At 37.6% G+C, this 11,125-nt stretch overlaps 1 protein-coding gene across 1 annotated transcript in view; it reads right to left on the bottom strand.

The window, feature by feature from the left end:
* Positions 1-7,179: 7,179 nt before the first annotated feature.
* The window catches only part of FGL1 (fibrinogen like 1), a 29,459-nt gene continuing 25,513 nt past the window's right edge, over positions 7,180-11,125 (bottom strand). Inside the window, exon 8 of the mRNA XM_041753247.1 lies at positions 7,180-7,603. Within this exon, the coding sequence (XP_041609181.1) occupies positions 7,444-7,603 (160 nt within the window). The 3' untranslated portion in view covers positions 7,180-7,443. The remainder of the gene's footprint in view (positions 7,604-11,125) is intronic.

The following is an 11,125-nucleotide window of genomic DNA, read 5'->3' as shown; positions in this document are numbered from 1 at the left end:
AGGAGAGGAAAAAGCCTGGGTTCTCCTAGGATTTGATCTGCGAAGAAAGTCGACAATAGATGGTGTCCTCCTGCCACTTTGCAGGGTAAGCAAATCAGTACAATCCCCCCAGGAAGTAGCAGGAGCAGACCCCTTGGGCTGTCTGTGAGTCAGTAGAGGCAATCACCCTGCTAGAACCCACATTGTACAGGCAGGGAGAAGAGGACTAAACTGTATTTGATTCTGGAAACAGTGGCCACAGTGTCTTACCAAGATGACAGAGCCCAGCTCACTGCCACCCTGTGAAGGGCCTTAGGTCTGGTACTACCTTCCTGCCAATAAACACCAGTGGTTAATTAAAAAAAAAAAAAAAGGCAAACAAGAGTGTCCTCATAACTTGCCACCTCTGGAAACTTTCTCCATCAACCACTGTGCAAAATCCCCTCCTCATACATAAGGAGTTTCCTTATGTTTTTCTGAGCAAGATTTCCAGCAAGATTAATTTAGGAAATTTGAGCGAATTATTTTTTAGGTAAAATGAACAAATATTTATTTTAAAATATTTAAATCTTTATCTTTTAAAGCACTGGCTGGCCCCAAAAGTATTATTTATTGAGGACTTGTCTCATCTTGGGATGGAAAGCTGTGTTTTGACAGGTTTTATTTATGGATATAGGGGGAAAGAAAGTGTAACTGAAAATGACCAAACAGACCGCTCCACACTTTAGAAGAAAGAAAAAGATCCCTCTGGGCCTATATCCAGCATGGAAAAGTTTGAGTCTCTAAAAAGGCTCTTTCAGGAAGTTTTGGATGATGGCGAAGATGGTATAAAGAAGAGTAGTGTGTCACCCCTGCTTCAGCTTTGATAAATGTTTTCCTATGAAAAAAATAAAGTGATCAGTGAGCTCCAGGGATTAGTATTTTACTAAATTATGGAACAAGGAGAGGGACAGCTGGCATCCATGCCCTTGGCAGGTAGTCTGATACAGGCTTGCTGACTGAAGGAATGTGTGAAGAGCCACCAGCTGTCTCAGCATCCTGCCCCAGGCCATCTGATCCTCAGGAGTTGCTCAAGGATTGCGCAGCACACCTGAGAGCCATCTGCATACTGCAATCACCACTGTATTTTCCTGCTCTGTTTCAGAAAATGGTGTGAGAATATAGATCTGAACTTTTCACATAAACTTTTCTCACATTTAGGTTTATCCAGGAAGATTAGCCTTGAATTGAAACTAATACATCAAACTGCTCAGCTTCTCTGAGAAGAGTTCTGAGGAATGACACCAAGAATCTCTAAAGTTTAGGGTGAATCAGACTTATTTATGGAAGTTGTTAAAAATTAAGTGGCCCAGACCTATGACTTTATATTGAAAATAGGCTTGAGAGTAAACCATTATCCTTCCAAACTCTAAGTTCCTCTGAGTTATACATCCTACTATATGCTGACTCACATACAAACAATATGCAGATGTTCTTTGACCTTGTGTTTCAAAAGATGCCTATTTAGAAAAAGTTCTTAATCATATTCACCAAATTCCTTCTATATTCTGAAAGTTTTTACAATGATTTCTTTTCTGGTCCTACTGGTCTGAGTCAACATGGAACTCTGATTAAGATATGTTAACTTGACATTGCTTGCTTTGCATAATTATTGTCTATATAAAAATTTACTGGCTTTTGACTTTTTGGAAAGGTATACATATATATCTTTTTTCCAAAGTATATGATTTACTACTTCTTCACCATGAGTAAACATGGAAGGATACAATATGCTTTCAAGTCACAACTATTAGACTAGCACAAAAGCTGCAAGGGGATGGTGGTGATTTTCTACTCACGAGTTAGTGTTGTTTCAAATTTAACTTTCTCATAACTGGGTAACATGGGCTATTTTTTAATCTTTCTAAAACTAGTGATGAAAAAGCCAGTATTATCTCTAAAGGACCTTCTTTGAGGAATATGCGATTTCCCAAGAATCGGAATTAGTTGGTTGGCTACCAGAAGAGAACAGAGAAGCCTTTATAACTGACTTTTCTGAGGTTTCATTTTACGTTTCAAGAGCTCTGTGTTCCAATATCACTCAACTGAAAAGAGATACTACAGGTGTAATACAGGAAGAAAAGAAGAGAGTTCAAACAGCTGGCTCATGTTAGCTACCTCTAATTGCTTCCAAACTACCTGGTATTCCGAAGAATTTTGACGTACTTGATAATTCCTAAGGGTATAATCATTCCATTTGGGAGACAAGCTACAAAAGAAACCAAAGAGTGAGCTGGTATTGAACAAAGCAATATCTGTTTAGCACCCTGAAGGAAAAAAAAATCAAATTACCCCTAAATCTAAACTGTAATGTTGTCACCTTCTAATGAATGGAAAAATCTAGTACTTCTAAAATATACTCCTGGCCCTATTCCAATTGCTATGTGACCTTGGAGAAACCTCTTTTGAAATTTTCTGTGTCCGTAAAACCTGGGTAAGAATACTATCTGTCCCAGATGGTTGGAATTGTATGAATTAATTAGTTCAAGCTGGAAAAGTCTTTGATAATGCTAAGTGCTGAACGTTGTTAGTGTTATAGGTACAGGTGGAGGCAATGTTACACAGCACATCTATAATTAGAAAGGCCTTGAAACTCCAACCGGTGCCAACACCCCAGGAGTTAAGGAGACAATACCCTATGTCATTTTCTCTGTGAGATGAGGTTGGCTTGTTATGACTGAATGCTTAATTCCCCCTTTTATCCTCTTTGAAAGGTTGCAGCTTGTCTTGGGCTTGCCCACCATAGAGCACAGTTTTTACTGGGTGTATATGCTTTTTAAGGCAGTATTCTAAATGAAGTGCCAACATTCCTGAGAACACAGAGTACAGCCTTGGGTTTACAATGCTTGTTAATTCATCTGAGTCAGAGGAGTAAGAGTCCTTCCCAGAAATACCTGTCATCTGAAAAATGCAGAAAATTTCTTGATCTATAAAATGAAGGGAGAAATCTGAACTTATTATTATTTTTTTTTTTAGAGATGAAAGCCTTCTTTCTTTTTCTCTTTTTCAAACAAAATAAAATCACAAAGTGTTACCTGGAACCCAAACATATAAAATAGATAAAAATTAAGCCACAGCAAATGAAAGGAGAAAGGGGAAGACCTTCCTGTTCCCTGCAAGAAGCTTGAGGTACATTATCAAAATCTAAAGCTCCCCTGGGGCCCATATTAGAGACCACGGGACCGGACAATCTCTACAACAGTTGTCAACCTCTAATTTTTGAGGATTTTAAAGATTTACTTATTTATTTGAGAGAGAAAGAGAGTAAAAGAGCAGGGGGGGAGGGCCAGAAGTTGAGAGAGAAAATCTCAAGCAGATTCCCTGCTGAGAGCCTTATCTCACAACCCTGAGATCATGACCTGAGCTGAAATCAAGAGTCAGGTGCTTGCTTAACCGACTGAGCCAGAAAGTGATAAAGCCAGGTGTCTAATTTTTTGTTTGTTGTTACTGTTGAGAATTTTAAATCCCAGTAATAGTAAGAAACTGAACTGCTGAGCTTGTAAAAAAGATACAGTATACCCAGGGTCGTAATTCATTTTATATACTATCTTATCAGGAAAATGTCTGACCATCTCCTCTCTTCTCACACCTTCAACCCTTGGAGAAGTTCACAGAACACAGAATTCGCCATTACCATATTCCTTTCTACCTTCCTCTTCTTCGTTAGCATTACCATCATCATCATCATCACAGTAAGCATTTACAGAGAATGCAGTACAGTTATCCTCCCTTATCCATGGGGTATATGTATGTTCCAAGACCCCCAACGGATGCTTGAAGCTGTGGATCATACCCAGCCCTAGGAGCACAAAGTTTTTTCCTATAAGTACATTCCTATGACAAAGTTTAATTTGTAAATTAGGCACAGTAGGAGCTTGACCATTATTAATAACATGGAACATTATAACAATATACTTTTATATAAGTTATGTGAATGTCGTCTCTCTCTCTCTCTCTCTCAAAATAGCTTGTTGCCCTGTACTCAGCCTTCTTCCTGAGATGCTGCGAGATGATAAAATGCCTACATGATAAGATTAGGTGTTGTGATGTCTGTTAGGCAGCTATTGACCTGACAATACTTCAGGAGGAGGATCATCTGGTTCCCATTGGTGGTTGACTGCTGATAACTGAAGCCATGGAAACTGGAGAAGGTGGGACTTCTGTATGTGCCAAGCACAGTATTAGCTCATTTAATCCTCGCAACATGACTGTAAGATAGCTGTATTATTATTCACATTTTAGCACAGAGATGTAATTTGCCACCTAAAAAATGGCAAAGGTAAAATTTAAGTTCTTAACAGTCTGACTGTAATCTTCTTGGGCAACAGCTAAACGCTTAACCATCTTGTTTATCGCTTCATGTCAATCCTATAGATTGACTTGTCTTTCTCCCCAACTAAATTTGTGCTGGCCAAAGGAGAGATTATGGGCTTTATGGATGGGTTGTGATTTTATGACTCACAGTCTTTCTGAAACTCTAGGTATTGGGCAGATTTGTGAAGTGAGTAGTTTCAGGTTTCAGGAACATAGCCCCTCTCTTTTCTTAAAAATACCTTTTGTTTCTTAGTAGAAACTCCTTCTGTCCATGTCAGCCAATCAGCGTCCTTGCATTTTCTCTATACTTTGCTCTATTTAAAACAGACACACACAGCACTGATGAGTTTATTGGCCCTAACATGTAATCAGCTGATATAAATTAAAAGCATATTTGCATTTTAAAAAGAAAGCGATAAAGCCTAATAAATGACTCCTTAGTGGTGAAATTTCAGAGGACATTGGACTGGGGCTTTCCTCATATCTTGACTTTGGGTAAACCCGTCCAATCTCCCACTTTTATGTATAAACTCCTCAAATGATCTACTTTTTTCTAACTGCTTTTATTTTCTGGCTTCTGGCTATTTTCCCGCTAGTCCACTGAAATTAAAGGCACAAAAAAATTATCACTAAATCCAGCGGTCTTTTGTTAGAATGCTTTCTCTTTCATCTTCTTATGGCATTAATTTTTTTTATCATTCCTTCTGCATTGAAAAACTATTATTCTGAGATTTATGTAACACTATACTTGTTTAGCTCCCTCCCACTTTTCTGTGGAGTCATTTCTTTTCTCCTTCAGAAGCTTTTCTTTTGATCTTCTAATTGTGTGAATTCTTTAGGCTACTACTTGGGCAAATAATACCCATATTTAAAATTATCACTCGTGCCCCATTATTTATGCCTTCCCAAAGTGTGACATATGAAATCATGTTCTCACAAGACTGCATTAAAAGACAAACATTGAGGAGTCACAGCAGACACTTCTCTTGCCTGTGTGTTCTAAAGACTGAAAAATTAGATATGCTCTTTCATGATCTTACTTCCAGATGGGGTGGCCACGTAACACAAGTCTGGCCAATAGGGTATAAATTGAAGTCTGTTGACCCTTCACCCTTCTTCCTGTTTTTGACTCAGACTCAAAGCAGGAACTGCGGTGGACAACCTGTGATTTTGAGGGAAAAGCAAAGTGAATTGCAGAGATACCCACTTCCACATTGCAAAGCACTGAATGTTCCACCTTCTGAGTTCTTGTTAAGATGAACAAATCCTTGTTTGTTTGGACTGCCAGAATCAGGTGACTGTAAGGTATACCTTGCAGCTGACCACACTCCTAAATAGATATAAAAATGCAACATAGTATATGTCGCTCTTAGGAATTCAGAATGCAAAGTAGAATATTAAAAAGAAGAAATATGTTTAATTTTGTTCAATAGATAATCTCCTAAATTCATTTGAACAAGGAGCCCTTTTCTTCTTGTATTATGACTCTCCCATAGAACTCAGTTTCCTACACTGTTGCTTTCAACTTGTGATCCCTAGACCAGCAACATCTGCGCCATCCGCAAACTTGTTTAAACAACTAGAACCTTAGGCCCTAGCCCCAAATCAAAATCTACATTTTAATCAGACCCCAGGTAATTTGTGTGACATTAAAAGTTGAGAAGCACTGCTTCTGGAGGACTGATTGGAGAGAGGATAAAGTACAACTAACCTTAGATTTTTATGTGACCTATTATTCAAGTCATCTGTTATTATTTCCTTGAATGCCTACTACACTAATAATCACATAGTACTTGTTCACTGCTTATAATATGCAAGGCATTATTTGAAATACTTGTGTAATCCTCAACCTAACCCTGTGAGGCAGGTACTATCCTAATCTTCATCTTATAGATGAGATAGCTGAGGCTCAGAGAAGTTAAGTAGCTTACCGAAGGTCACACAGCTATCAAGTAGCAGAATCCTTGGTTTAAGGATTTAAGGATCACGAAACTCTATTGCCTCTCTGATCTGTTTTATTTGTTTTCGTGCACTTTCCTACTTTGTGTTCTTTACACAAGGTTTCCCTCAGACTGCAATGATCTCCCACATACACCAAGTTTAAAAATCTTAGCTCAAAATGTTAGTTCTTCCAGGAAGCTTTTTGGATCCCCTCCCACCAAGCCAGGTCAGGTCCCCTGCTGTACATTCCCCAGGAACATATTTTCTCCTTCATACTAATCAGCTTTTAAAATTATTTCTATATTTCTGATTATAGTGCATGTCTTAATTAAAAAGAATGAGCTTCATTCGGGCTTGAACTATGTCCTTTGTGCCTGACAGTTGGCACTCAAATATTTTTAAGAATATCTTGCCTTTACCCTTTTACTTTTGCCCTTTTACTCTTTTACTACACCTCATCCAAGTTCTATCCACAAGAAGCTGTAGCATGATGGCTAAACACTGAATTTTGGATCGGAACTTGAATGAATTGGGATTGAGTCCTTGTTCCTTGAATCATTAGCTTTGTAACTGAGAGCAGTCACAAAATCTCAGATCGTCAAATGTTTAGCTCTGTTACAGGAGGATAACAATGTCCCACAGTATTAGTGTAAGAATGAAAATGAAGCTTCTGAAAGAAGTGTCTAACCTACACAAACATCCCCAAAATATGTTTTGTAGTGATTAAGACCCTATATCGTGTTTATGAGTTCCAGTTCTGTAGTCAGAGACCTGAGTTCAAATCCGAACTCATATTTACTGTCCATGCAGTGGATTTGGCAATTCGTTATTTACTGGGTTTTTTTCATATGTTTTTTTCAACTGCATTCATACTTAATTTATTATATATTTACCCAAGACATGTTATATATTCTGTGCTTTTTATTTTTTGTTCAACATAAGTGCTTATCGTAACCTTCTGCACATAGGAATTCATTAATCTATATTTATTTGAAGAGTACACATATTTGCTGTACTGAAAGTGCATTAGTTAATAAAGGTAAGTAGGAATGAAAAGTAGTACACATAACAATTGCCATCATCATATATGCATGTGTGTGTTTAGGACTGCTGTTTTTCAAATCCCTTTAAACCTAGATGAATTACAGAAAGAAAGCCCAGCAGGGAAAATTAAACAATATTTGGAATAAAATCATTTGGCCTAATTTTCATAACCACAGATTTCAAAGAATACCACCATCCATGCCAGGTATGCCAGACAACCCCATTGTCTGTTTTAGCTGTGTAGGGGCCATGGTAGTAGAAGCCATTCAGGTTTGCAGAGTGACACCTAGTGGGAAGAAAAAGAAACACAGAACAGTCGGACTAGAAAAAATAAACTTCCCAAGCCCTTTTATTTGCTAGCAAATGATAAAATAAAAATAAAATAAAATAAAATAAAACTATGAATTATGTATTTTTTAGAAAATGTAATATTTATTAATTTCCAAAGCCAGGATATTTCATCAGCATATGGGTTTTTTAAGTGATGGATTTTAGTGCCATAACCAATCCTAGGATACAACCCAGATCACCTGTAGGTACTATAAAAGAAGCATTTCTGTTCTTAATAGCTTTTAAACAAAACAAAAACGAGAAAACAAAAACATGACCTTGTAACCTTTGGCCTTTGCAAGAGTGGTATGGGTTAACAAAACAAGGTGTGGCATGGTACTCTGTTGCCAGCTTCCCTGGATAATTAGCTCTTACGTGTTCATCCATCTGCTGCCAAGACTTAGCTTTCACGCCGCAAACTCCCTTCCTCCCCTTTTAAAAATCGCCAACATCTCCATTATTTTAACCTCAAGGGTAGGAAAACAAAGCCTAAACTACCATTTAAAGTTTTCCCAGCAATCAACCAATAATCATTTGTCCGAGTTGCAGAGCTAATTTTTTAACATATATTGTTCCAATCTAGATAAGTTAGTTAGCTTATCACAAATTTCAAAATGTCCCACTTCCTCCTTTAAAATCTATAAATTTTGTCCCTGATAGGGATAACTAAGAGTATGTGATAATTTTCTGTGTACTGTTGGGAATGAGTTACGACATATTTCTTTATTGATTAACCAACAAAAAGAATGGAGGACAATAGGATATAAGGAGAACATTCACAAGGGATAGTCTTGAAAAATCTATGGAAAGTACCCAAATTATTGAATCAAAAGAGCATATAATTTATCCATAGATGCTGAGTTTTTGGCTTGGATCACTTAACCAGATTAGCGATTTGCTCCTGCTGACCATCTGGACAGTCTCCTAATTTAACTGGATGTAACAGAAACCACGTATGCTAAATCTGCAAGACTCAAAAGCCTACTGTGTTTTTAAAACTACATGGAAAGTAATGTTAGAGAAAAAAAATACTCTAAGCCTCCAGAATATATATTTTGGCCTATCTCTGTATTCCTAGAGACATAAACAATTTTTATTTGGTCTGTGATTTGAATCCCATTAGGAAAACTGACAGCATGGTCAACATAAAAAATTTTTAGCTATTCTGAGACCAATTTTATAGCACCTTTCAGTTTCTGAAAAAGCCTGAACTTGCAACTAGATGGGGAGATGGCTGGGGCTACACTGGTGAAAAGCAAAGCATGAGCTCTGCGTGAGCAAAGCAGAGAAGTCATTAATAAATACTCTGTGAGTGGTTTACTATGTGGAGAAAGAACATCTTGCAGGTGAGTGATAATTATGAAGTGCCAACATTTCATGTAACTCAGAAGAACTATAGGATTGGGACACCTGGGTGGCTCAGTGGTCGAGCATCTGCCTTTGGCTCAGACCATGATCTCAGGGTCCTGGGATGCGTCCCACATCAGGTTTACCACAGGGAGCCTACTTCTCCCTTGCCTATGTCTCTGCCTCTCTCTCTCTGTGTCTCATGAATAAATAAATAAATAAAATTTAAAAACAAAGAAGAACTATAAAAAAAAGCTTTTTTAAAAAAATTTTTTAAGAGGGTAAGAGGGAAGAAAATTATAAGATTAAGTAAGAGGAATAGAATGCACGGCAGAAGTAGCACCAAGTTTCTGGAACAACTGACTTTTTCTCCAGCTTTACTGGTTTTCCATCTGTACAGACTTATCTTCTTTGACTTCAGGGATAATGAAAAGTTCAGCAGCCTCAGCTACTGAATTGCCTTTCTTTATCATGTCTGAACTCCTATATCTAAAGTCAAGTAAATCATTTATTTGCCCATGTTGATATGTGTGCCAATTGTCCTCTAGACACAATAGCAGCCAGTCAACGAGGTCGGTTCATGGTACTGTTAACAGATATAATTGTTGTTTCTGTATGTGGTCTTCCGTTCAAAATCAAACATTAAGGGATCTCACAACTTAGTGAGTTATAGGTAAGTTTTACATAATGCTGATAATTTTTACACAATGCTAACTTAAAAGGACAGGGGAGGAATAGGAGGAGGAAGAGATGATAACAAAGATGGCATTTTAAAAGCACAAGAAAACCACCAGGGAAAAGACTATCATCACCTTTGGTTTGGTAAGAAGGAAAGATCCCTTTATTTCTCTGTTCTCTCTCACTGCTGTATTTCTTTCAGTTCCTTTACAAGTGACCAAAAACTAAATGCACTCAAACTTTTAAAAAAGCAAAATCCAGAGAAATACTGTTTTTACAACCACTTAGTTTCAACATGACACATACAGCACACTACCTACAGTTAGCTGTCTCTCCGTAGAATCTACGACTCTAAAATCTACATCACAATAACTGATGTTCCTAGGAAGGACTCTCATGATTTTAGGGAAAATTGACATATGCCTGATATACCTCCACTTAATAAGATAGAGGACTGCAGAATGCTCTTAAAAGACTTACATCACAAAAATAAGGTTAAAATTTGGATTGTGGAACTTAATGGATAGTCTTCAAAAATAGGAAAACCTGACACTCCAGAAACACTCACTCACTAAAGATTCTATAATGGAAAATCTAAATGTTCAGGCATTTTGAGGTGGTCCTTGTTTTCTAAAGAGAAAAGACATTCAAAACTCATGCACTGCCTAATGGAGCACATCTGCTTTGCAGACAGAGCAGACCCCTCAGGTTATTTTTAAGGAAGACCGAATGAAGTTTCCATTCTCGCCTAAACTTTGTAATTACAACAAAGGGAGCTATCTGGAAACCATCTTGGGTGGAGAACAGTGAAATGAGTCAAGGATATCTGGCCAAGAGAAGAGAAAATATTGAGGAATACAGTAAATATCTTCTCATCCATTGCCTGCAGGGTTATGTTGAAAGGGAATTACAACTCTCTATAACTACTGAGAAAAAAAAAATCTGGCAGGATATAAGAAGGCAGATTTCAAGCTAATAAAAGGAAAAACTGAGTACAATTAAGAAACGGAATGAGCTAGTTGATAAAGTACCTTTGAAGTATTCAGCCAGAGGGTGGAATTAGGTGTCAAGAACATTTTAGAGGAAATTTCTGTATTGGGAGGACCTTGGATTCAATGATTAAAAAAAAAATTTAAGGTTTTATTTATTCATGAGAGACAGAGAGGCAGAGACAGAGACATAGGCAAAGGGAGAATCAGGCTCCCTATAGGGAGCCTGATGTGGGACTCAATCCCCAGACCCCAGAATCCTACCTGAGCCAAAGGCAGATCCTCAACCACTGAACCACTCAGGTGTCCCGGATTCAATGATTTAATGGAAGTCACAGTGATTGAAAAATAGTTTCACATAGAAAAAATTGCAAAAATAATATAGCCATTTCATGTGATAGGAGAAGGCAAAAGACCAAACTGGTTTTTAGAGCGCTGAAAATATTTCTCATATATAAATGCTC

This window comes from Vulpes lagopus, chromosome 4 (genome assembly GCF_018345385.1).
Source record: "Vulpes lagopus strain Blue_001 chromosome 4, ASM1834538v1, whole genome shotgun sequence".
Classification (NCBI taxonomy): Eukaryota; Metazoa; Chordata; class Mammalia; order Carnivora; family Canidae; genus Vulpes; species Vulpes lagopus.
This window is presented reverse-complemented; position numbering and strand designations above follow the sequence as displayed.